The sequence below is a fragment of the Danio aesculapii genome, chromosome 14 (genome assembly GCF_903798145.1).
Source record: "Danio aesculapii chromosome 14, fDanAes4.1, whole genome shotgun sequence".
Classification (NCBI taxonomy): Eukaryota; Metazoa; Chordata; class Actinopteri; order Cypriniformes; family Danionidae; genus Danio; species Danio aesculapii.
This window is the reverse complement of record NC_079448.1, coordinates 32,461,168-32,487,856: the sequence shown is the minus strand read 5'-3', so window position 1 is coordinate 32,487,856 and position 26,689 is coordinate 32,461,168. Positions and strand designations below refer to the sequence as shown.

Here is a 26,689-nt window from a genome sequence, read left to right as displayed (position 1 = left end):
TGTTCTCAGGTAACGTGTTTTGGCTGAGCACAAAGATAAGTTAATATTTTAATCAATGTAACCGCGTACAATGATTCTGCAAGTTTGACTGATTGCTTGCATTAATTTCCTATATTGTATAATCTTATTGTGCGTTCTACTGTTCTACTGGCCATTATTGATTATTAAAACTGATATTCAGCAAAAGAGACGGTATGTTTCATATTTGTCAATGAAAATAAAATGAGGCAGTTATGTTATAGGCTCCATTTTGTTAAAAATATGCATACAGTGAAGATGATGGTCATAAAAAAATATATGCAGCTACACGACGCCTCAACATTTTTGGTGTCTGTTAAGTTGCTAATATCAAAATGAAAATAGGCAGTTCCTTATATCATGTTTTCATTTTATAGTTAAGAAAGTGAAACAGCGTAGCCAGGGTGATGTGAGTGAGGTTATAAAGTACACTGCCATTTGTTGATGTAACGATGTATTGTGGTACTTGACGAAGGTTTGCCAAAGTAGTCCTAAGCCCATTAGATTGGATTTTTTTAGGTTAGATTCAACTTTATTGTCATTACACAAGTACAGGGCAACGAAATGCAGTTTCGGTCTAACCAGCAGTACAATAGAAGCAAGTGCAGGATACAGGTATAAGTTATAAAGTGCAGTTATAGAAAAACTATGGTAATATTTACAGATGGATGTACTATGAACATTATATACTGGTTGTATTAGCTATGAAAAGAGATTTACAATAAAATGTGGTGATATTACTTATAGATTAATGAGGATTTTTGATCCAGTGCCGCCTGATGGATCGGAGATCACAGATGTTCAGCTTAGGCTTGCGCCCTTGTTCTTTATGCACTGAAATTTCTCCAGATTCTTTGAATCTTTTAATTATTTTATGCACTGTTGAAGGTGAAATATTCAAATATCTTCCTATGTTTCTTTGAGGAACATTGTTTTTTAAAAATTCAATAATTTTCTCATGTATTAGTTGGCAAACTGGAGATCCTCGGCCCATCTTTGCTCCTAAAAATCTAGACCTTTCTTGGATGCTGCATTTGTACCAAATCATAATTACAATCACCTGTTGACATCAGCTGTTTCAAATCACATCATTAATTAACCAATTTAACTGATTGCTAGTCCTAAATTGCTTCTGTCTCAAATTTGTTTTGGAATGTGTTGCTCTGAATGACGGGAAATGATGTATTATTTACAAATAAAAATTGAAGATGACCTGACAAAACATGAAATATTTTGTTCATATTGTCTGCAATGAAATACAAGTCAAAGTAAATTTGGAAATCACTTCTTTCTTTTTTATTTGTGTTTTGCATACTGTGCCAACCTTTTCTAATTTGGGGTTGTGATTTTTTTGTTTTGATTTTGAACATTCTGCAATCAAAATTGATATTGATATCCAATCTTATTGAGGCTAATAGGTGCATTTTATCTTCTTTGACAGGGTTAACAATTGCGTGGGCTTTGCCAACTACAAGTTTTTCATGCTCTTCCTAGCATATTCCTTGTTGTATTGCCTTTTTGTCACTGCCACAGACATGCAGTATTTCATCCAGTTTTGGACTGTAAGTATTATTATTTTTCCATCTTCTATGAGGAAACATTTAATTTGGCTGTTTTTATTTTAATTTTGGGTGTTCTTCAAGCATGGCATTTAAAAATAAAGCCTTTTTATTTCTGAAGGTTGATGGTAAAACGCATGATCGTCTTATCCAATATTTGGTATGACTAATCCTTCATGGATATAACTGATCCTCTAGTTCCTGTAGTTTTCCTTTAGCATGAGGCCTCAGTTTAGATCCAATACATGAGTCAATGTAGGCCCATTCAAAATATTTTTCTAGTCTGGGATGGATTTCTAGTTTGTCCGTAGGGAGCAAGTATCCCACTTCTGCTTGTTTCCACTTGTTCAGTCTAGTTCCTCAATCTTTATGACGTAACCAGAGGATTTCAGTATATATACTTCTTTCTTTCTTTCTTTCTTTCTTTCTTTCTTTCTTTCTTTCTTTCTTTCTTCCTTTCTTTCTTCCTTTATTTCTTCCTTTATTTCTTCTTTTGTTTGTTTGTTTCTTTCTTTCTATTTTTCTTCCTTTCTTTTTTATTTCTTATTTTTTTTCTTTTTTTATTTCTTTCTTTCTTCTTTTCTTTCTTTCTTCTTTTCTTTTTTCTTTTCTTTCTTTCTTTCTCTCTTCTTTTCTTTCTTTCTTTCTTCCTTTCTTTTTTCTTCTTTTCTTTTTTTCTTCCTTTTTTCATTTCTTTTTTCTTTCTTTTTTTCCTTCTTCATTTCTTTCTTTCTTCCATTCTTTCTTTTTTCTTCTTGCTTCCTTTCTTTCCTTTTTTTCTTTCTTTCTTTCTTCCTTCCTTCCTTTCTTTTTTCTTTCTTCTTTTCTTTTTTTCTTTCATTCTTTTTTATTTCTTTCTTTCTTTTTTCCCTTTCTTTCCTTCTTTTTTATTTCTTTTTATTTCTTAATTCCTTCTTTCTTTTTTCTTTCTTTCTTTCCTTTTTTTTCTTTCTTTCTTTCTTTCTTTCTTTCTTTCTTTCTTTCTTTCTTTCTTTCTTACCTTTTTTGTTTTCTTTCTTTTGTTTTCTTTTCTTTCTTTCTTTCTTTCTTTCTTTCTTTCTTTCTTTCTTTCTTTCTTTCTTTCTTTCTTTCTTTTTAGAATTTTTGTTTTTAACTAGTATTTTTTATTTTAATACAGATGTTAATGATTTATCTGAATCTAATTTAATGTATATCTTTTGTATTAAATATTTTATATGTAAAAAATTATTCACTTATATTTTATTCATTATTCATTCACAGATTAATAATAATAATATATAATTTATATTTATTTAGTTCTAATTAAATAATTTGATATAATAATCATTTTTTATATTATATATCTTTTTAAAACAAATTAACAGAACTTAACATAAGCTTATTTTTATATTATTTGTTTGTTTCTTGTAGAGTAATAAGCTTCTCTTAGTAAAAGGTTTAGCATTTTAACATTTCCAAGCACCTCATAGAAGTCCCTTTTGCAGCCCCCTGTGGATCCCTGGATCCCATTTTTAAAAAGCCCTGCAGTAGATAATACAGCAAGCAGTAGTTTACATTCTGAATGGACTATTGTATTTGTTTCTGCAGAAAATGCCTGTTTGTGATGTATTTTAAGTCTTTCCCATCTTTCCACAGAATGGTCTGCCTGATACCCAAGCCAAATTTCACATCATGTTTCTATTTTTCGCCGCCTCTACATTCTCAGTCAGCCTAGCGTTTCTGTTTGCTTATCACTGCTGGCTTGTCTGCAAGAACAGATCCACTTTAGGTGAGGAGGCTGTGCTTTAATTACCCTTGGAGTTCACTAGTAAACATCAACAGTGTGTGCTTTGCGTGCTGTGATCATCTGTCCAGACTGCTTGTTCAAATACAGCTCATACACCCAGTGACTCAGATCTGGGGCAGGTGCTGTTTAGGTCTTTTAAAGTCTGCCCTTTGTGGCAGATCCTCAAGGGGACACGTATCTGTGACAACAACATGCCCAGTCTTCTGGCAAAAGCAAGTGTGTCATGATGCATTACGGCTGAAAATGTTGAATTTTTCTTAGCATCATCAGACACATTCTACTGATACCTACTGTATCATTTAATACGCAGATTTCTAAGCTCTGTAATTCATCTGTATGGTCAAGTCATGCCTTTTGTTGTCTGGTTGAAAATTAAGATTCTTCAGCCTGATCTCACAAGGAAACATAATTATTTTAAGTTTTGTCAGTTTAGTGGCTAATTCATACGAATTCGTACGAGTTCAGTCATATGAAAATGTACAATTTTAAATAGGAGGCGTGGCACTCCACCCCTAAACCCAACCTTATTGGTGGATAAGCAAATCGTATTAAATTGTATGAATGAGATCGTACAAATTTATATGAATTAGCCACTAATTAAAGAAGTTACGAATTGCCGTGAGATTGTGTTGGATTCTCCGATGTTAATGATGTCATGCTGGACTGAGTTCAATTAGTTTTATCTGAATCTGCCAACAGGTAGTCAGAAAAGTGAAAAAGTAGAGGAAAAAGTTAAGAGTAAAAAATGTGTGATATTTGCGAATATGTTTGCACATTTCACTTTTTTTTTTTAAATGCATTAGTTTGGCAATTGACAAAATCTCACTATTTTTTGCATAAGCTTTGCCAGAGCTAGCATTTGTTGAATTGTGGTTGAATGGTTAACTCCATAGCGCCCCCTAACATTCCTAAATATATTTATTATTGCTGTTATTGCCACAGATTGTATCTGATAGTTCTGAAATTTGGTAGAGACGTTTTCCTCAACATGGCAAACATATTTTCATTCATCGTTTATATAGACAACGACAGGAAGTATTTGTTTCAGTTTATTCTGGACAGCTTGGAAACGACATGCTGTAGATTTGGAAAACTCTAGATTTTTAGTATAGATTTTTGTCAGACATTAGAGAATTTTGTCAGACACTTTTGATAACTCGATATTGCCATGGAAACACACACACACACACACACACACACACACGCACACACACACACACACACACAAATAGGAAACACGTACACTTATGTCTACATCTCTCAGTTATCACTGTATTGTATTGTATTATATTTGTAACATAATATAATATATAATAACATAACATAACATAAAAGATTACAAACCTTTGATCATTAATCCATACTTTTAGAGAGGATTTATTCTTAATATGAAATAATACTGGAAGATGCTTAGGAATTTTTCACAATTTATTTTACTTAAGTTTGTACTGGTATAAATATCCTATTATATTACATAACCAGCATTCCTTTTCCTTCGGCTTAATCCCTTTATTCATTTGGAGTTGCTACAGTGGACTGAACTGCCAACTTATCCAACATATGTTTGTACACAGCGGATGCCCTTCCAGCTCCAACCCAGTACTGCGATACATCCATACACACCCATTCACACACATACACTATTGCCAATTTAGTTTATTCAATTCACCTATAGCACATGTCTTTGAAATTCTAGTGGAAACTGGAGCACCCGGAGGAAACCCATGAGAACACAGGCAGAACATGCAAACTACACACAGAAATGCCCACTTACTCAGCTGGGGCTCGAACCAGCGACCTTCTTGCTGTGAGGCAAAAGTGCTAACTACTGAGCCACCGTGTCACTATAGCCAGCTCTTATAATTTCTTATTCTTATTCCAGTATGCTATTGTATCAGTTGCATGTTTTTACTCAGTTTGTGCTTAACAAAACTTGAGGTGTTTTTCCACCTTGAATATGAGCTCTATATTCTCACTATATCACAATTTATGCTTGATTCACATATAAAATAAAAATATATTGTCTATAGGTTAAATGTACTGTTTTAATCCTTAAGTTTTTTGTTTTGCTTTTTACAAAAATCTCACTATTATTTTTATGCCAGGCTTTACATTTAGAGTTCAAAACCAAGTACTGTAAGTGGGACACTAATATAAAGACTAATATAAAGACTAATATAAAGACTAATATAAAGTTTCTCCTGTCAGAGGCTTTCAGAGCTCCTGCGTTCCAGCACGGGACAGACAAGAATGGCTTCAGTTTAGGAGCATACAAGAACTTTCGCCAAGTGTTTGGAGATGAAAAGAAATATTGGCTTCTGCCTATTTTTTCAAGGTATCAGCCATTGTTCAGTATAACTATTAGTGTAAGTGTTCGGTGATTTCATTGCCTGTGTCTCACATTGTGTTTTTGTAGTTTGGGCGACGGCTGTTCATTCCCTACCTGTCTAGTGAATCCAGACCCTGAACAACCCTCCATACCACCTGGACGAAACCCTTCAGTCAAGAGGTTTAGTTAAAAAACTTTTTTGGTCAAGTAGTGTTCAACATTTGAAAAAATACAAGAATATTTTAGGAAGACTATGACACTGGACCACAAAACCATTCTTATGTTACACCGGTACTGTGCTCTGCATTGAGTACACTCCATTTTGAAAAGGAATATATTTATCCATTTCTCAGTGATTATAGGCACTGTATTTTGGTGATTTATTAAATTGATATTTATTTAAATAATTTTTTTGTCACCAAACATCTTTAGAAATTGAAAGATAACACAATCTAATTCAAGCAAAATATTGCAAATAAAATAAAATAAATAGATCCTACAAAATTTCAGCAAAAATTTTTACTTTTTTTTGCTTTTCTTGATTTATCCTCTTTTTTAAATTTGTATTTAATATTTTTCTATAACATATAAATTTATGTGTATTAGTTTTTATATTGTTATCGCAAGTTATTTTGTTTGATAAGCTCCAGATTTGGCTTCAGTAGCGACTGATCTATTGTATATGCACAAATATAATATTGTATAGCTTTCTATTAAAAATATGAATTTAAAATAGAGATTTATGAGGGGTGTGCTTATATATGATGAGCACTGTATCTTTTTGGCAATAGCAAAATTACTGATTTTTATTTAATGCCAAAAAAACAATTATAAAGTAAACATCATGTTCCATGAATATATTTAGTAAATTTACTACTGTAAACATTAAAATTACATTTCTGATTAGTAATATGCATTGCTAAACTTCATTTTAACAACTTTAAATGGGATTTTCTCACTATTTAGATTTTTTTTAATCCTCTGATTCCAGATTTTCAAGTAGTTGTATCTTTGCCATATATATGGCAACAAACCATATATAACGAAAAGTGTATTTATTGAGTTTTGATGCGATGTATAAATCTCAATAACAACAAATTGACTCTTATGATGGTTTTGTGGTCCAGGTCACATACTGTATGAGACAAGGCAAGGCTATTTATTTGTAAGCACCATTAACAACGAAAGTTAGTTGAGCAATGTTTTGTACAGCATTTTAAAACATACATGAATAATAAGATTTTTTTTAAACATACCTTAATCCATAACATACTGTACCTAACCTACACAACAATTTCAAAAAGAGTTTTCAAAAAGGATTTGAAGGCCCCAATGGGGCAAACTATTCCAATTTTTTGGAGCTGTCAATGAAAAGGCACAAGAAAAGAAATGTCCCAGTACGTCATGACATATAAAGCGTATTTTTACTCTGTGAAAATGTGAAACCCTTTAAAATGTTAATCCTGCTTTTAATGATATGTAGAGAACATTTCACACCTGTGATTTAGAAGCAGGGATTGCGCCACTTGATTCTATGCTCTAAGTTAAACCAATTCTCACCAAACTGACAGACATCAACCAAAAGCATTAGGTCTTGTCAGGTCAGCCCAGTTTCCACGATTTCCTTCAGTCACATTTGACTGTCACATTTCACCCTGTCATGGCAGGAGCACAGAACGTTCACAGATCTGGCCTTGAAGCAACTTCTCTGCTTGTTTATTTACTATAATAAAATAAGTGAAGTTTTCAAACTAATTTCGAGAGGAGCACGTGATATGATTGACTGCAGCTGGCCACTCATCTACATTCACTAGTTAGCCAATCAGATTAACCCCAACTCACTATAAGTAGCCTAGCTAGAACTACTCTCTTATCTTCGTTTTTCGAAGAAACCCCCCATCCACCCCTTCTCCTCCTCCTTTCTTTTACCACGGGGAGCTCTCGAGAACCACCTGATCTCGTACTCCCCGCATATGCTCTATGGACCAGGCGGGAGCCCTGGGCTCACCTATCTCCGAGCTCAGGGTTCTCTCCCGGGACAGCATGCCAAACCTGCTAACAGTTGTCAAACAATATCTAAGTGTGAACTCTTGAAAGGATTTGAAGGAGGTCTATTAATGCCTTGTTTACAAGATATAAAGTCTCTGATGTCCCCAAAGTGTGTAAGTGAATAATCCTCAATTTAAATGCAATCAACATAGATAATGAACTGTTTTAGTGGAAAAACTACTGTTAAAAGTGCAATAGGTGATTGTCTTCTGAAATAATCAGTGTTAAGCTAGTTGCAAGTCTCTTCACATCCTCATAGCAATCAATAAATGATGTGGTCCAATTGTATTTCTATATATTTTAATATTCTGTGGAAGGTGTAGGATCATGAAAATTTCATTCAATCAAAATGTTCGGCCCAAACATTACAATAGGCTCTCCTCCCTGCCTGTCAAACATATTCATTTGCATACGCCCCATGTTTGCACAGAAAAGAGTACATCATGAGAACATTCACAGACATAAAATGGCCAGCAAACACCAACAACCTTCTATTTTAAAGTTTGATATTGTAATTACGTACTTTAAAGTTTTCTCTTTGGTGAATGTTGCGTGATGTATTGTAGTGATGTATTCTATGTGTGTTCATTCAGGAGGTGTAGCTTTAAATGGCGATTTACAGGGTGGAATGCAGGCTTTCAGTGCTATCAAGTTAACGTTAGCATTTTTCAATTTCTCCTTTTGGATTGGAGGAACGCAAAGGGTCACAGAAGTACAAAAAACATCTCAAACTCTAATTGGATGTGATGTTTACATATGGAAGTTCACACAGCTGCTATTGTACTCTAAAAATGATGACTTCTGAGTGGTCAGTTGTAGTCTGTCAGATATGGTGAAGAGATGGTTTTACCACATGTTGATATCTGCCGGCATTGGTTAACAATCGTTTCCCCCAATTAGATATGTAGAACAGCATATAATAAATGGGAAAAGTGCATTACGCTGTGGGATACTGTATTGATGATTCCGTTGATGGTCTTTTCATTGTTCCAGTGCTGGAGAATCGCATCCGTTTCCTCCTAAACCTCTGAGAGAATCACAGAGCCGCCTGCTGAACAACGGACAGACAGACGGAAGTGAAGACAGAGACAAACGAGGTGAGAGAGAAACAATATCATTACTCTTGACATGGAGATGAGTGTTAACTAAGACATTAAACACGTTCTGTACACTCAAAAGATGAATTTTGCTGCTTTTTCAAAGTACTTATTTAAAATGAGTTTAAACAACACAATTCTTACGTTTTTTGGGACAACCTAATTGTTTTATTTTCAATCCACTTAAATTTGTAAACAAAAAAAAGAATTATGTTAAAACTTAATCGATTTGTGTTGGGAAAACATGAAGGAACTGTGTGGGACCCAGCATTTTTTATAGTGTAGCTATCAATGTGTGAAATGATGAATCAGTGGGATAAATACTTCTCATTCTCTATTTTCCCAACAGGTACAAGCAACCCAGCCTTGACTATTGAGAAGGAAACTTAGAAACAGGTTTGTTCTTTCTGTAATCCTTGTAATATATTTTCAAATAATACAACTTATGATTGTTTCAGAGTTATTGTATTGAAGCATACATTATTTAAAGCTTATTTTGTTCATCAAGGCTACATTTGTTTGGTCATTAATACAACAAATGGTAATATTGTAACTATTACAATTAAAGTTTTATACTTTAATATATTTTAAGCAGTGTTGCCAGATGTAGCTGACTGTTTTGGCCCAAAAACTATCCAAAACCCGCCGAAATGCAAAAAGACCCGTAAATCATGCAAGGGGTGGGGGGTGGGGGGGGATGGTGATATAGATTTTTAAATATATAAAAATACAAAAATATATATAAAAATATATAAAATATATATATGCAAAAATATATATTCGCAACATTTTTTATGTTGCAAAACCGCCAAATTTTTCTATACCCACTTATGTCATTTCACATGCACAATTGTTTTCAAAACCACCCAGTTGATGATTTCAACACTGTTTTCAAGAGACAGATTTTTTTCCGCGATAATAAAACTGAATTTTTCAGAAAAACATCTGAATTTATTAATGGTTTATTTTGTTACGTTTAATGTTATGTCTGATAATTGATTAGTTTATTAGTATTAATATAATATTTTTATAATGTTTTAAAATTAAAGTCTTTCATGTTTACCAAGGCTGCATTTATTTAATCAGATTGCATTATCATTTATTCATTCATTCATTTTTTCTTCAGCGTAGTTTATTTCAGAGGTGCAAACATGCAAACTCCACACAGAAATACCAACTGGCCCAGCCAGGACTCGAGCTAGCAACCTTCTTGCTGTAAGGTGACCGTGCTAACCACTCATGTCGCCCCAGATCGCAGTATTTTATTACAATTTTAAAAAGTTTTAAAAAATTTAATATATTTTATTATATTTAATGCCCCTTTAATGAATCCTTGCTGAATTTTTTAGTTTTGCTTTGAGCTCTATACTGTGTTATGCATGTAATATTTTTACTGTTACTGTAAACTTTAGTGTGTATGCACAGCTAGTGTTTCTTCCCATACTTATAAACTTTTAGTGTATGGTTAATGTGACTTTTTTCAATTACGGTTCCTTTTAGAGCAGTGATCACCAAACTTGTTCCCGGAGGGCCGGTGTCCTGCAGATTTTGGCTTCAACCCTAATCAAACACACCAGAACAAGCTAATCAAGATCTTCCTAGGTATACTAGAAACATCCAGGCAGGTGTGTTGAGGCAAGTTGGAGCTAAATCCTGCAGGGACACCGGCCCTCCAGTACTGAGATTGGTGACCCCTGTTTTAGAGCATTGCTGTTGTAATGTATTTAAAATGCAATCAGGCATACAGTTGACCGAAGGCGATTGACCCAGCTAACTGACAAATTAAAAGTCCTTCCGCATACTTCTGCATATACCCTGTAGTCTCCTTTAAGGGCGATTTGTTCTGCAGCGTAATAGATTTACAACACATATATCACACACTTAAGACAAACATTAAACAACATTATTAGTACTTAAAAACATCAGCTAACTCTTCCTATTAAAGTTCAGCAAATCAATCTCACAAGGAACAAACGAAAATTGAAATCTGTTGGTCCTTGCCAAAGGGACCCCATACTGACATCCTGAGGGAAGTACTTGAAATGAATGAAAAAGAGGATGGGATATATCAGATGTAATCTGATGGGCTTTCTTTAACACCTGGCTTTCATACAAATAGGATAACCCCAGCAAAGATTTCTCAGATCGTTTTTTAAGATCCCTGAAAATGAATGAGTGTGTATTAATCAACTCTCTTTCTCCAGGACTTCTGTGCTTGTGATCTCTGATGAGTGAGACATCTCTGCTGCTCCTATATTGTCTATCACTGTCCACCTAAAGGCTTGAGATCTTTCACAAGACCAAACAGTGCAGGATTGTGGTCTGTACATACATGGACATACACAAAGAGTCTCTTCTCCTGCTAGGAAACAGTATGGCAGAGAAATCTTATTGTGCCTAAAGAAGCCTACAAATGTGGCTGAACATTTGGAAACATGACCGTGGTGCTAACTAGAAACCACATCTTTAACATCAACTTTAAAAAGTAGACATTTGTATGGTAAATGCCTTGAATATAGCTTGCGTGGTGTAGGCAGTGCTGAAGAAGGTTTTTGTTAGTCTGGGAAATGTTCAGTATTTATGCATGCATGTGTGATGATGGTGCTTTGTCGTTTGTCATGTTTGAAATGTGAAAACGAAAAGTGTTTTTTGCGCTACACGTTATTCAATTTTGATTGAAATGCAGCGTTGAACTATTTTGGTTCACTACTAAACAAATGCATTTGCACATTTGTAAATATAAACTGTTCAATTCAACGAAGTGTCAGAGAAGATCTTGTCCGTCACCCTTAAGTCTGGATCTCAGCTGTAAAGGTCACTTACAAGCAAAACGACTGATGTAGCAAAAACTGAAGGCTATTTTTAGCATTGGATATATTCAGAGGAAAACACGGTTTATTCAAGTTTTTACCTGACAAGCACAGGGAAGACAAAAAATGCTCGATATGCACTTTGAACAGCGCTTGAAGCTGCACATATTTTCACATTTCCAATTGTCTGTCTGTTTTGTTTCATTACGATTCTGTCAACTGTAATATACAAGGAGTCTCATGTCCTTGTGAGTTATTAAACTGCAGACATTGTTAAAAATGACTATATATTCAAATGTTTTTAGCATAATCCTGTTTGCACAATTAATGCAAAAATCAACAGACATGTGATTTTGGGATCACGTCTGATTAATCTAAGGGCTCTATTAATGTACTTTCTTATTTGGATTTGATCGCATGTTAATATACTTGATTTTGACCGAGGTGTGACGAAACCTCTGAAATGCCAAGAGTTGTGGTGTGTTATCTGTTTTGTAGATTTTAAGTCATATAGTATTTCTGTTCTTTTGTGATTAGTTTAACACACCACATTAAAAGAAACTGTGATTTCTACTGGCTCTTGCTTTGGTGTCTTTTAGACTGTTGTAGCTGCTTTTGTTATCTTTGAGAGTGTGTATGTGAACCTCTGCTGGCTCTTTGCGTATGTAGCTTAATGTTTTCATGAAAGTCAGACTCTGTATGACAACGCCATTGAAGGATATGCCTTGATGAGTGTTAATGTAAAAGAAAATAAAGTGATATTTTATTAAACTCAACACAGTCTTGTTAATTTGGTGTTTAACTGTCCGAAAAGGATTGATTTTGATTGGCTGATGAACGTACTAATGTGTGTATTAATTTTCAGACAACTGCATGGCTGAAGTATGGATTCTGATCTATTTTGCCCAACACACAATTTGGTTTAATAGACGTTTAATAGACATCTTGGCTAAAACAAGACTAAACTTGGGCTGTCAGTGAAAATCTAAACGACATCTAAAAATAGCCCAAAACTAGACTAGTCGTCAAATAGACAGATTAGACAGACTTTATATGTGGTCATTTCTATTTATTTGATGACTAGCTAGTTTTGGGCCTATTCACAGATGACAAATTTAGCCTTGTTTTAGCCAAGATGACAATGTTTAGACGTCTATTGTACTATAAGACATCTTTTAAACACACACAAAAAAGTGTTTTTTTTATTTATTTTTTTTATTTCACAGCCTACAACTAAAGAAAAAAAATGAAAACGAACCAAAAGTTTTTAATATAAAATGTGTGAGAATGGTTTTATGGTCCAAACTTGATGTCTTTATGTGCATGGTGTATGTATAAACAGTCCATCACCACCTTGTGTGCTTTTTTTTTTTTTTTTTTGACCAACACTTTAGTGCATTACATTCAACAACTCATTGACTACGTTACATGGACATCAGTAATCGAATTATTTGCCTTAATCTAATTAAGACAATAATAAGACTAAGGTGTTTACATGAGTTGCTTTTTGAATGTTTATTTCATTATCCCGTTTTACATGTTATAACATAATTCGATAAATGTCATTGCGTCACCACGTTATCCGCATTTCCTCCGGAGTTTCATGTAATTTTGGTTGTTTCATTATTAATTTGTCGACTTTAACTGCGGTATGGCACTTTCACTTGGGCATGCCCCCCGTTACAAACAAGATATTGGATGCAACTATGAACTGCTGGAAGAATGTTGTTTTAATGGAAGTTCATACCTCATGCTGAATGGAAGAAAAAAAACTCCGCATTTCATGATGCAGGTGTCTGTGGTCTACACTGACTCGGTCGGTGCAAAGAGTGTTCTGTGTGTGTGGACTATCCTGACGCAAAACGCGGCGAAAAGCCCGACATGACATTAATAGTTTGATTTAGGTGTTTACATGTCTGTACTGCACTTCAATAATGCGACTAAAATCGGCATACTCCACATGTCTTAATTCCATTTCGGTTTAGTTCGATTATGACCTTAATCTGGTTAAATTAATCAAAAATCGTTGATTACATTATAGACTCTTAATCAGAGTATTGTCTTAATCGCATTAAAATAGAATTATTGGTGTCCATGTAAACGTAGTCACTTTCAGTTATTTTTTACTTAACTGTTGAAGACCAGTATAAGAAATAGCCACGAATGACAGACGGACACAAGTCCTGCACAGTGGCCAGAGGGATTTTGAGCCATTCTTCTTGCAGAATAGTGGCCAGGTCACTGTGATGCTGGTGAAAAAAAATGCTCAATCGTTTCTCCAAAACACCCTAAAGTGCCTCAATAATGTTTAGCTCTGGTGACTGTGCAGGCCATGGGAGATGTTCAACTTCACTTTCATGTTTATCAAATACTCACTCTGTTATCAGTCTTGCTGTTTGTATTGGTGCATTATCATCCTGATAAATAGCACCGCCTTCAGGATAGAATGTAGGAACCATTGGGTACACACAGTCCTCCATAATGGTTCCATGGTCCTTGCCATCTAGCACAGGCATTGGGCCTAAGGAATGCCGTGATATTGAGGTCCAAACCATCACTAATCCAGCCCCATGCTTTACTCTGGGGGGGTACGCTTCTTTGGGGCTTCACCCTGTAACTTCCAGATGTGGGAAAGGCAGTAAAGGTGGACTAATCAGAGAACAATACCTGATTCACATTGTCCACAGCCTAAGATTTCCTCTGCTTACACGAGTGATCACAGGATTGGCTAAAGCATTCTGGCTCTGTATATTGACCCCTCACTGCATAGAACAGAGGGTTTAGTAACATGTCGTAAAGCCTACTACAGTTTATTTAGTGTTAAAAGAACAGAATTTTTGTTTTAACAAATGAAATCATACACTCTTTTTTTAACATTAAATCACTTGTGAAAAGAATCCAATAAGCGTTTCACCTTTAAAATGTTCTTAACGCCTCTTTTTTCCATGCATTTCTCCACTCAAAGCGATTCAAGTAGAGCATTTTCATGTCATTTCATCATATTAAGTAATCTTTTCATTCCTTTAATGATGATTAACAAGTCTCAGAAATCGTTTAAGAAAATAACAGAAATTAACAACCCTTTTTGGGGGTTGGACAATGTCTGCTAAGCCAGGGGTTCCCTAACTTTTGAGCCTGCGACCCCCAAAATAACAATACCAGTGAGTCACGACCCCCACATTCCTCTGAGGTGGTTATACATATACAAATGTTGCACACACAACAACAGGCCTACATAAACATGAGCATATTGACAACACAAAAAAGTGCAACAGTCTAACCATAGGCTATAATTTATATGGTCATTTACTGTATCTTGGTTTAATTTTGAAGACCGCCACTTAAGAGATCATCCTCAATGTTCAGTCGTGGCCTATATTTATTTTTAATGCATTTGATTGCTGTAAAGAAGTCAGAAAGTTTAACCTGGTGCTATAAAATCAATTTGCTGCAGCTGACATTATTGCTGCGTTGTTGAATGTAAACACACCAATTTTATGAAAAAATACAAATAAAAAAAATTAAAGGCTCATGGCTTTTTTTTTTGCGCATTGCTGTTGTTTTTATGTAACTACTATTTTTATCTTCTATGGCAGGGTTCACCAATCTCGTTCCTGGAGGTCCAGTGCCCTCCAGGGTTTAGCTCCAACTTGTCTTAACACACCTGCCTGAGTGTTTCAAGTATATCTAGTAAGACCTTGATTAGCTTGTTCAGGTGTGTTTGATTTAAAGGTTAGAGCTAAAATCTGCAGGACACCGGCCCTCTAGGAACAAGTTTGGTGATCCCTGTTCTATGGGTTATGGATAAAATATGGTAATTCTAATAGTTTAATAAAATTGATTTGACTTTGGGAACCACTGCTCATGCATGCCTGTAGACGGAACATGTAATATGCACATTACTTCACTGTTTTCAGCAAATTACATTTTTTGTTGTTTGGTCTCAGCCCCCCAGAAAGCTGTTGTGTTAATGAAAAGCCGGATGAATCAAACCTTGCGCAGTACACGTCTGAACAGCATTTGAATATGTTAGAAAAGTCAGGCTTTTATTTCCAAATTCTCTAAAAACAGTCACTCTTCATATTGCATAATGCCACCGTGGATACTGTACACATCGAGATGACACACATACAGGAGGAGGAAGGTTAAGAGCTACCAAAATATCATTCACAGTAGTAAAAAAAAAAAAGTATGAGCTGTTCATGCGATTCACGTCTATAAAAGCTCTGAATAGTTAACACAGCATTTATTCAAATATCTTTCAGCAAGTACATGCAGCAGATCTACGCAACACACAATTGTAAAGTAATACAATACAAAAACGGAGAAAAACCCAAACAGCACAACATGTGCACCATTCAAAAAAACCAGCACTACAAGTAAAACTAATTCCACTGACACTGAGTACTTGAGTTGGCTAAGATTTCTTTTAAGAGGCATCGTCATTTCTTAAACGAATAAAAGGCTTTGAACTTTATCGGTACTAAAATACTACAAAACCTTTAAATCTTTTTTTAAAAATGAAAACGGAAAGACAATCTTGATCCAGGAGGCGACCTCAGTTCACTTAAATAGTGGCAGTTACTACAGTACATCATCACTCTTTATTTACTTGTGTGGTAAAATCTGTGCTAACCCAACGTAAAGGGTAAAATCGGTGCAAAGCTTCGCTTGACATATAAGTGCCTGCATTTACCTGTGCGTCCGTGAGATCCTCCGTCTGTCTAAAGCTATTGTCAAGTGTGAGGAGTCAGTGATCAGGGAATAACAGTTCATGTAGGTGACCGGTGCAATCAGTCAATGAACCACGCAACAGTACATGAGAAAAAACGAACGCAATAAATTAACGATAAAAAAAGAAGAACGTAAAAAGTAGCTTAATATTAAGGCTGAGCTGTGGGAAAAAAACCTAAAACACCAAATGGTTCGTCTTCTTTAACTATAAAAGATGAACTTTATGTGAAAAGATTTAACCCAGAGAAGGCAACAAAGGGAAGAAGTTGTATTTTTTTCTCCGATCTGTTGGATTGGAGCTTTAAAGTGCAAATTCCTATCAAATCTCTCATGGAAAACAAAACAAGGACAACTAAAAAGCCAAGTTTTAAGCCCTGTATATGAGGTTGTTATGGTGAGGGGTTGTTGTTGTGTCATGACTGCTGCTTGTTGGCCTCCTCCTCGTAGGCATTTCCGGTGCCGTTCTGGACATAGGATGAGCCTGAACCCAGTCCGTACAAGTGACCACAATACTTTGCATCATCAATGTGATCTTCAAAAAACATCTGCATAGACAATGTTCTTACAGTCAGTATGCAGCACCACTTTAAGACATCAAATAAGCTATTTATTTTTTGGCCATTGTTTAGCTGAAGGCACACCTCTCTCATCTTGAAGAAAGCCATTCCTGTGAGGAGCGAATCAGAGCCTGCTTGATGCTGAGGTCCGATTCTCTCCAGCTCCAGCTGCTCTGCCACCTCCTGCAGGCCACCCTGCGCAGCACAGCACACAAATTACACCCACACACACACACTTTATACTTCAGCGCTGCACTGATGACAGCGCTGACATCTAAAACCTGCAATGCCTTTAAAAAGCATTCACACTCAGGTTTTAATTTAGTAAAATAAAGCAAAAAAAAAAAATTTTAAAACATATATATATATATATATATATATATATATATATATATATATATATATATATATATGCAATATGCCATTTCTTTAGTATATAAAAAAATGGCATATTGTTTTTTTGTGCTTTGCAAAATCAACGAAACCATGTCAATGTCAGGCATGGGCTGGTATAAGATTCTGACGGTATGATAACCTTAGATAAAAATATCACGGTTTCATGGTATTGTGATTTCTGCTCTAAAATCTGCTCTTCTTAAATGTCTGCGTAAAAAAAATTATTTTCTTTTGAACACAATACATTTTATTTTGAGAAACATTTATAATATTTTTGGAAAATGTATAATAGTTGGAAGCACAGATTTCTTTACAATTTAAAACGACATCTTTGGATATCTTTTCTGCTGGAGATTTCTTTTGTCCTAAAAACTAAAACATAAATAAAAAAAAACTTACCCTAAGAGTGGTACAGCAGAAAATTTTTAGCAGTTTTAAAACCTTGACTCTCACAACCCATGGTTTCAAAACCTTCAAAACAGTTATCATCCCATGCCTAGTCAATGTGCAAAAATATGAAGAAAAAAACTCCTCCTGTGAATTTTTTTATTTTATTTTTCCAAGTGATGTTTAACAGAGCAAGAAAAAAAATCTGTATTTTCACTTATATATTTTTTCTGGAGAAAGTATTTTATTTAAATACTTAAATTTGTTTATTTTATTTAAAAGCTTTTACTTTTTAACTTTTTTTTTTAGTTTGGCTGAAAAAAAACTGCTAGGGTTGATATTTTTAACGCCCTTATGATTTCATTTTTGATTAGCTACAGAACAAACCACTGCTGTCCAATTTATCTTGCCTAGTTAACCTTAGTAACCACGTTAAGCCACTTTAAGATGACTTAAAATCACAAAAATATTAAAAGGAAAAAATAATTTAGTTGTAAATAGAAATATGCATATTTTTAAAATTGGGAACATTAGTAAATATTATCTTATTAATTGTAATTACAAAGAAAACAGAAATTAGCTATCAGAAAAAAATGTTTAAAAATGTTTTGGAAAAAAAATGTTAAACAGCACTTTTGAAATATTTGCAAAAAAGAATACAAATTTCAGAAAGGTTGTTCATATAATAGGTAGTAAATAGAAATATAGTTATAAATTTTTTTTTAGATTTTTTTAAATGACTTTAAAAACATTTAGAATAGAAAAAAATGGAATAAAAATAAATGCATTTTCTTTTTAAAGTGACTTTCAAGCAAGCAGAAATAATTGTAGACATGTATTCTTTCGAATAAGAAACATGTTCTTACAGCACATTTCACACATGCTACTAATTTCTTAACATTGATAATGAAATACCTTCAAGTTCTTACAGCTCTTCATGAGGTATTTCACGTCATAAATGATGGGGAAAAATAAACGAAGAATCTCGAAGAAGTCGACCTCTTCATCTGGTAACTTCGAGTTGGACAAAATTTTTATCAGGTACCCAAAGTCATAGCCGCTGTTTATAAGAAACACAAGAATATGCTTGAAAATAGGTATGAATTATACTTTATAGATTGAAGTATAATTGAAGAACTCACAGCTTTAGACTTACACTTTCAATGGAAGCATAGTTTGAATCTCCACTAAAACACTGCATTCGTTTCAGTATGGCTGGTTCATATGACAACAATCTCATGTCACTATTTAAGTAATTTCATATTCTGATACAATATATATCACAATATGGTACCATTTCTGTAAATTCAATCAATTAATAGTGTATATACACTCACCGGCCACTTCATTGGTACACCTGTCCAAATGCTCGTTAATGCAAATTTCTAATCAGCTAATCACATGGCAGCAACTCAGTGCATTTAGGCACATAGACACGGTCAAGAAGATCTGCTGCAGTTCAAACCGAGCTCTATAATGGGGAAGAAAGGTGATTTAAGTGACTCTGAACGTGGCTTGGTTGTCAGTGCCAGACAGTTTGTTCTGAGTATTTCAGAAACTGCTGATCTACTGACAATTTCACGCAGAATGTACGAAAAAGAGAAAATATCCAATGAGCAGCAGTTCAAAGGCAACAGTAAGTCAAATAACCACTCATTACAACCGTGGTATGCAGAAGAGCATCTCTGAATTCACAACATGTCCAACCTTGAGGCAGATGGGCTACAGCAGCAGAAAACCACACCGGGTGCCACACCGGTCAGCTAAGAACAGGAAACTGAGGCTACAATTTGCACAGGTCTCCAAAATTGGACCATAGAAAACTGGAAAAACGTTGCCTGATCTGATGAGTCTCGATTTCTGCTACGACATTCTGATGGTACGTTCAGATTTGGCATCAACAACATAAAAAGCATGGATCCATCCTGCCTTGTATCAGCGGTTCAGGCTGGTGGTGGTGCTGGTGTAATGGTGTGGAGGATATTTTCTTCACACATTTTGGGCCCATTGGTACCAATTGAGCATCACGTCAACGTCACAGTCTACCTGACTTTTGTTGCTGATTATGTCTATCCCTTTATGACCACAGTGTACCCATCTTCTGATGGCTACTTCCAGCAGGATAACCCGCCATGTCATAAAGCGCGAATCCTCTCAGACTGGTTTCTTGAACATGACAATGAGTTCACTGTACTCTGGTGGCCTCCACAGTCACAAGATCCTAATCCAATAGAGTAGTGGAAAAGGAGATTCGTATCATGGATGTGCAGCCAACAAATCTGCAGCAACTGCATGATGCTATCATGTCAATATGGACCAAAATCTCTGAGGAATATTTCCAGTACCTTGTTCTGAAGGCAAAAGGGGGTCCAACCCGGTAGTAGTAAGGTGGACCTAATAAAGTGGCCCGTGAGTGTATATTGACCACATTTAAAGTACTTTTTCTTTTTTACATTTAAAAGTATATACACAGAAAAGTACTCATTCATGTGTGATCATATTTCTCACTTTAATTAGAACTTCAGGGCAAATGTTTAATTCAAGAATATGTAAATAAATATGTATTAAATATAAACCACTTTTCAAAAATGCTAAATCATTAAATAAAATGCAAAATGTAAACATTGCACTTTTAAAATTTACACCTTTCTCATGCTGCTATTCATGTGTCCGTCTTTAATCATGAATGGTGCATAATAGTGCACTCATATAAATTATAAAAACGTATTACTGTAAGCAATGTATTTTGTGACATTACAAAATAAACAGTAGAGCATATGAAACAATATACTTTTTATTTTGTCCACATACACACTACCTGACAAAATTTTTGTCGTTGATTCCAGTTGTAAGAGCAACAAATAATAACTTGACTTCTAGTTGATCATTTGGAAAAGTGGCAGAAGGTAGATTTTGTTAGAGATCTGTTGAACTGCATCCCAATCACAAATACTGCAGAAGACCTATTGGAACATGCACAGACCCAAGATTCTCAAAGAAATCTGTCAAGTTTGGTGAAGAAAAAATCATGGCTTGGGGTTACATTCAGTATAGGGGTGTGCGAGAGATCTGCAGAGTGGATGGCAACATCAACAGCCTGAGGTATCAAGATATTTGTGCTGCCCATCACATTACAAACCACGAGAGAGGGCAAAGTGCTCCAGCATTGGCCAGCCTAGTCACCAGACATGAACATTATTGAGCATGTCTGGGGTAAGATGGAGGAGGAGGCACTGAAGTCGAATACGAAGAATCTTGATAAACTCTGGGAGTCCTGCAAGAACGCTTTCTTTGTCATTCCAGATGACTTTATTAATAAGTTATTTGAGTCATTGAAAAGTCAGGCCTTACTGTCCTAATTGAATAATTAAAAATCAAAGTATGATCACATTTTACTTTGGTAAATTAAGCGTAATCTAGAGGCCTTTGCATTTCATATAAGCCACTTCTGATACCAATTGATCAACTAGAAGTAGAGTTATTATTTGTTGTTTCTAAAACTTGAATAAGCAATAAGACTTTTGTCAGATAGTGTATATACAGTTGAAGTCAAAATTATTAGCCCCCCTGTTATTATTATTATTTTTTTTATATTTCCCAAATTATGTTTAACAGAGCAAGGAACTTTTCACAGTATTTTCTATAATATTGTTTTCTTCTGGAGAAAGTCTTATTTGTTTTATTTTGGTCAGAATAAAAGCAGTTTTTAATTTTTTGAAATCCTTTTAAAGATGAATATTATAAGCCACCTTAAGCGAATTTTTTTTTTCGATTGTCTACAGAACAAACCACTGTTATACAACGATTTGCCTAATTATCCTAACTTGTCTAGTTAAACTAATTAACCTAGCTAAGCCTTTAAATGTCACTTTAAGCTGAATACTAGTATCTTGAAAAATATCTAGTAAAATATTATGTACTGTCATCACGGCAAAGATAAAAGAAAATATTATTTATTCAAAATGAGTTATTAAAACAATTATGTGCAGAAATGTGTTGAAAAAAATCTTTCTGTTAAACAGAAAATGGGGAAAAAAATATACAGGGGAGCTAATAATACTAGAAGGCTATTAATTCTGACTTCAACTGTATATATCATCATATTGCACATGCCTAGATTTCAGTATGTGAATGTTACAGTGAGATTACCTATGGAATGAGAGCCATTTGACCCCTTCACAAAGCACCACACCTGAGGTCATAAGCAGCTCAGCAAAGTACAGTGTCTCAATACCCTCCTCCTCATGCTTCTTAAACTGGATACCCGACGACGTGAGCAGCTCTATGGAGTCCTGTGCATACATGTCTTCCCTGAAAAACACAGGCCAGCTTTCAGAAAGTATCACACAGATACACCTGAAGACAAGGAAAGTCATCTTGTCATTTGTTTTCAACACACAATGGTTTAATATTAAAAAAATGAGCGCCGTACAAAGTGCAATTCTTACGTGAGGTTAAATTTAAAGTTGAACTGCCATGTCGATGTCCCTGGTGGGTATTCGCCCTGTTCGTTCATAAATGTAAGGCCAAGCTGGATGATCTTTAACAAGTCCACGTTACACCGCAGCAGCTGGTACTGGTAATCTGCATTGCTTCGAAATTCTCCGATTGGTCTCGCTACTACACCTGGAAACTCTGTGTCCTACAGATGCAACAAAACGCGTGATGGTTGTCATGACGATTTGCATATTTATAATAGAGGTTATAAAATATTAAATATTAAATAGAAAAAGGGGCTTTGTTTAGACAGGCAGAAAATGTGGATTTTTTCAAAACATTAATCTTTATTAAGAAGCCTCTGAGGACAAATGAAATAAAAAAAAACTTGCTTTTAACTTTAAATTAGTTTTATTTTTAATAAGCTTGTGCTTCATCCCTCTCCATTTTTGATAGGATTTGTTATTTTAAGTGTATATAAAAAAGTAAATATTTTTGTTGATTATGATGTATTATGGTATGGTATGTATCATGTATGATGGTATTTTTTTTGAACAATCATTTTAAGTATATGATCTTCTGCTCAAAAAATGAATAATATCAAATAAATACAAAATAAATGCATTTAACGCAAACTTTTGTATTTTTCATAGAAATATTCATGTTTCTCTTAAAATACATTAACATTTTGATGCATGTTTTTATAGATTTAGTTTGTTAGCAATAATATTGGAACAGAGTTTTAGCCTTCATGATGCAATACCATTCACAAAGAGCAGTCTACAGTGTCTGAACTAATCACTGTGGATTGAATAATGAATTAAATGAATGAATAAGCCTTTTTTTCTTGTCTAATGTGCCTCATCCTCTCTCTTTCCACAATGACAGCAACTGTCTTCTGACTCTTGTTATCAGGCTGACATTTAAGTTGTGGTGTGCAATATTGTCAAAAATATTATATACATACACATACACACATACATACATACATACATACAGTACATACATACATACATACACATACATACACATATACATATATATATATATATATATTTATACATACATATATTTATACATACATATATATATATATATATAACAATACTAATTAAATTGTATTATGTTGAGATCTTGTATATGTAGATGTTGTACCTCTATATTTGTACCTTGACTGGATTAGGCTCATCATACACCGGCCACTTTATAAGGTACACCATACTAGTACTGAGTTGGACCATCTTTTGCCATCAGAACTGCCTTAAACTTTCGTGGTATAGATTCAACAAGGTACTGGAAATATTCCTCAGAGATTTTGGTATATATTGACGTAATAGCATCATGCAGTTACTGCAGATTTATCAGCAGCACATCTATGATGCGAATCTCCCATTTCACCACATCCCGAAAGTACTCTATTACTCTATTAGATTGAGGTCTAGTGACTGTGGAGGCCATTTGAGTACAGTGAACTCATTGTCATGTTAAAGAAACCAGTCTGAGAAGATTCCGGCTTTATGACATGGCGCGTTAGTCTGCTGGAAGTAGCCATCAGAAGATGGGTCAGTAACAATACTCAGGTAGACTGTGGCATTGACGTTTGATGCTCAATTGGTACTAACAGGTCCAAAGTGTACCAAGAAAATATGCCCCACACCATTATACCACCACCACCAGCCTGAACCGTTGATGCAAGGCAGGATGGATCCATACCTCAGTTTTCTGTTCTTGGCTGACAAGGGCTTCACCTAGAGACCTAGAGTGTCTTCTGCTGCTGTAGCCCATCCGCCAAAAGGTTTGATGTGTTGTGCATTCAGAGATGCTCTTCTTCATACCTCGGTTGTACGAGTGGTTCTTTGAGTTAATGTTGCCTTTTTTCAGCTCAAACCAGTCTGGCCATTCTCCTATGACCTCTGGCATCAACAAGGCATTTGTACCCACAGAACTGTCGCTCACTGGATATTTTCTCTGTTTTGGACCATTCGCTGTAAACCCTTGGGATAGCTGTGTGTGAAAATCCCAGTAGATCAGCAGTTTCTGAAATAGTCAGACCAGCCCATCTGGCACCAAAAACCATGCCACATTCAAAGTTCCTTAAATCATGTTTCTTCCCCATTCTGATGCTCAGTTTGAACTGCAGCAGGTCATCTTGACCTTGTTTACATACCTAAATGCAGTAGGTTGCAGCCATGTGATTGGCTGATTAGAAATTTGCGTTAACAAACAGTTGGAGAGGTGTACCTAATAAAGTGGCCGGTGAGTGTAGACACTTATTCTGACAAATACTAATGATAGTAAAACCACCAGCAAGTGGCAGCAAGCCACCGTCTTAATGAACGGTTTACTGAACTGTTCATTTAAATTATGCAATCAAAATCTGACAGCATCTGACTTGAAGCAATGAATGCTGCTTTATTCAACTTAAGACTACACTGATGTCAAGTTTCATTTTTTCCCTCTAGTGTTACAGCACAGGCTCTGATGACAACACAACGGTTTCACGATTTGCCACATTCACAAGTGACAATGCCTCTATGTGTTTTATGTCTTTTCTGAAATATTCAGCTCAGGTCACGCTTGCAAATTTGTTTTTATAAAACTAAAATAGCTTTTTGCAACTACAACTTTACATCATGTATAGCAAAATAAAATTGATAAAAATGTATAGAAAAATATATAGATACAGATAACACTGTTATAGGCCGGGTATAAAGCAAACTGTTGCTTCAAAATCATCTGAAATGGCAGTCTATCTGAAGCATAGTGTATGACTTCATGTCTCCGTTTCATGTCAACTTTCAATTCCATAATGCATTCCTAAATATAAAAACACAGATTTTTTTCTTTCATAACTTGAATTAAACAGGCTTATCTAATTAAATGCTTTTAGGCCCTCAAGATGTGTTTTTGTTTGTTTTGTGCAAAGCAAAGGGAGTGACATCCAACTTGAACATCATTAAAACAACAATTATGACAGCTATCACATGCCCTTACACCTCTGTGACATCTGATGTAGACATTCTGGATATTAACCGCACTATTTAAACTTGCTAAGCAACAATTGTAGATCACATGTGACAAATAAAACTGGACTCATTTGAATGAAACATCAAGAGCTTCAAACTCACCATTGCAATGTAGTTGAACTTTCGGGTCACCTGTCGGATCCTCTTCATCTCCTCTTCCAGATTACAGGCCCAAACCTCACATATTCTCTGGCTATGATCCACAGTGGCTGCGGGCATAGTTCCACTCTCAGGTGCACGGCATCAAAACCAAAAAAACACTCCCCAGGGGATATTCTCATGAAATAATAGTCGCTTGTTCCCTCTTTTTACCTGCATAAACAAACAAAACATTACAATTAGTCTGCTAATTTAAACCAAATCACTTTATTCTTACTACACCATAAACAAAACAGTAACTAACAAATAAATAAAATGCAAACTCATTTTATGAAAGTGTAAATAAAGTGTTCAAAATGTAGAATAAATGAAAGAACAAGTATTAAATGGTTTATATAGGTCACCATAAGACCATTATCTGTCATTGAATTGTGAATTCTGTAATAAAGTAGGCACAAACTGAATTTTCTGCAACTCTAAATAACTGATAACAACTAAACGTGTCTGTAAATCGAGTTGTGGATCCTACGTCTGTCATGGCCTGGCTGATTCACTTGGGTAAATCATTAGTCATGTGTTTGCAAAGTTCACACTATGTTAGATGAACATCCTTTTCATTCCAGACAGCATTATGAAGGATTTTCTGCAATGCTTCCTCTTTGTAAACATGACTCTTCAGCTACTATTTTTGCATCATGACAGCATTTGAAAAATGATTCATACTTGCAACAAAACAAAAAATGATGCAGGGTGACTAAACATTACAACAAGTGCCAGATAAGACAACATGATCTCAGGCTAACAGAAGCATTCACTTCAATATGCAAACAAAGCATGTAGGAAGATTGGTCATGAGCCAAAAAATGCTTTTGAATATGCATGCACGTTGAAGTGCCTTTATAGTCTATTGTATTCTGCCTCACATGTCCTTAAGCTATTAAACGCCCACATAACTTACTGTTAGTTGACAGGTTAGAAGCAGCAGCTAGCACAACATCTGCTAAACTGAACAAAACAACACCGCAAACGTCCTGGAATCATGTCTACACTGAGCTTTCAAAGAACTGTGTTAATAGCCTCTCGTAACGTGTGAATTGTGCTGTTTGGAGAACGGGGTGAATGTTTATTTGTGTATGAGGCTAGCGTGTTAGCTACTAGCTTAGCCACAAAAGTTTGTCCTGTTATAATGATCAAACTTGACTTTTTCTGTCAGGACTTACCTTTCCTCAAACAAGGTAGTTACACTTAAAGCGTATACTGCTTCATTAATACACAATCACCTTGTTTAGAAAGGACTGGGACGTTTGTTCTTTACTTTTATATAGTTTTATTGGGCTAACACCGATATCAACAACCAGCTGCCACCTCTGAAACTACATCACAACGCTTCAGCGTTACGTCACAACACCACGACGCCTGACCT

At 35.1% G+C, this 26,689-nt stretch overlaps 2 protein-coding genes across 3 annotated transcripts in view; one reads left to right on the top strand and one right to left on the bottom strand.

Annotated features, from left to right (window-relative positions):
- Positions 1-11,149, top strand: part of zdhhc2 (zinc finger DHHC-type palmitoyltransferase 2) — a 25,972-nt gene extending 14,823 nt beyond the window's left edge. For both annotated transcript variants that reach the window (XM_056472788.1, XM_056472787.1), the window contains exons 7-13: positions 1,460-1,580; positions 3,195-3,327; positions 5,554-5,680; positions 5,762-5,854; positions 8,717-8,820; positions 9,170-9,216; positions 11,025-11,149. In XM_056472788.1, the coding sequence (XP_056328763.1) occupies positions 1,460-1,580; positions 3,195-3,327; positions 5,554-5,680; positions 5,762-5,854; positions 8,717-8,820; positions 9,170-9,210 (619 nt within the window). In that variant the 3' untranslated portion in view covers positions 9,211-9,216; positions 11,025-11,149. The remainder of the gene's footprint in view (positions 1-1,459; positions 1,581-3,194; positions 3,328-5,553; positions 5,681-5,761; positions 5,855-8,716; positions 8,821-9,169; positions 9,217-11,024) is intronic.
- A 4,506-nt stretch (positions 11,150-15,655) lies between these two features.
- On the bottom strand, positions 15,656-26,638 carry cnot7 (CCR4-NOT transcription complex, subunit 7). Its single transcript, XM_056471929.1, has 7 exons — positions 26,487-26,638; positions 25,270-25,479; positions 22,153-22,346; positions 21,854-22,015; positions 18,620-18,764; positions 17,006-17,116; positions 15,656-16,909 (listed from the first exon to the last, which is right to left on the bottom strand). Exons 2-7 carry the CDS (start codon positions 25,384-25,386, stop codon positions 16,778-16,780), a joined length of 861 nt encoding a protein of 286 aa, XP_056327904.1. The 5' UTR covers positions 25,387-25,479; positions 26,487-26,638; the 3' UTR covers positions 15,656-16,777.
- Positions 26,639-26,689: the final 51 nt, after the last annotated feature.

Bases quoted from the DNA above. Each gene is read 5' to 3' on its own strand.
- cnot7 (XM_056471929.1), bottom strand. From the start codon at position 25,386: ATGCCCGCAGCCACTGTGGATCATAGCCAGAGAATATGTGAGGTTTGG. The intron at 22,347-25,269 runs GTGAGTTTGAAG...TTGCATCTGTAG, and splicing joins AGTTCAACTACATTGCAATG to GACACAGAGTTTCCAGGTGT. The intron at 18,765-21,853 runs GTAATCTCACTG...TCTTATAAACAG, and splicing joins AAATGGCTCTCATTCCATAG to CGGCTATGACTTTGGGTACC.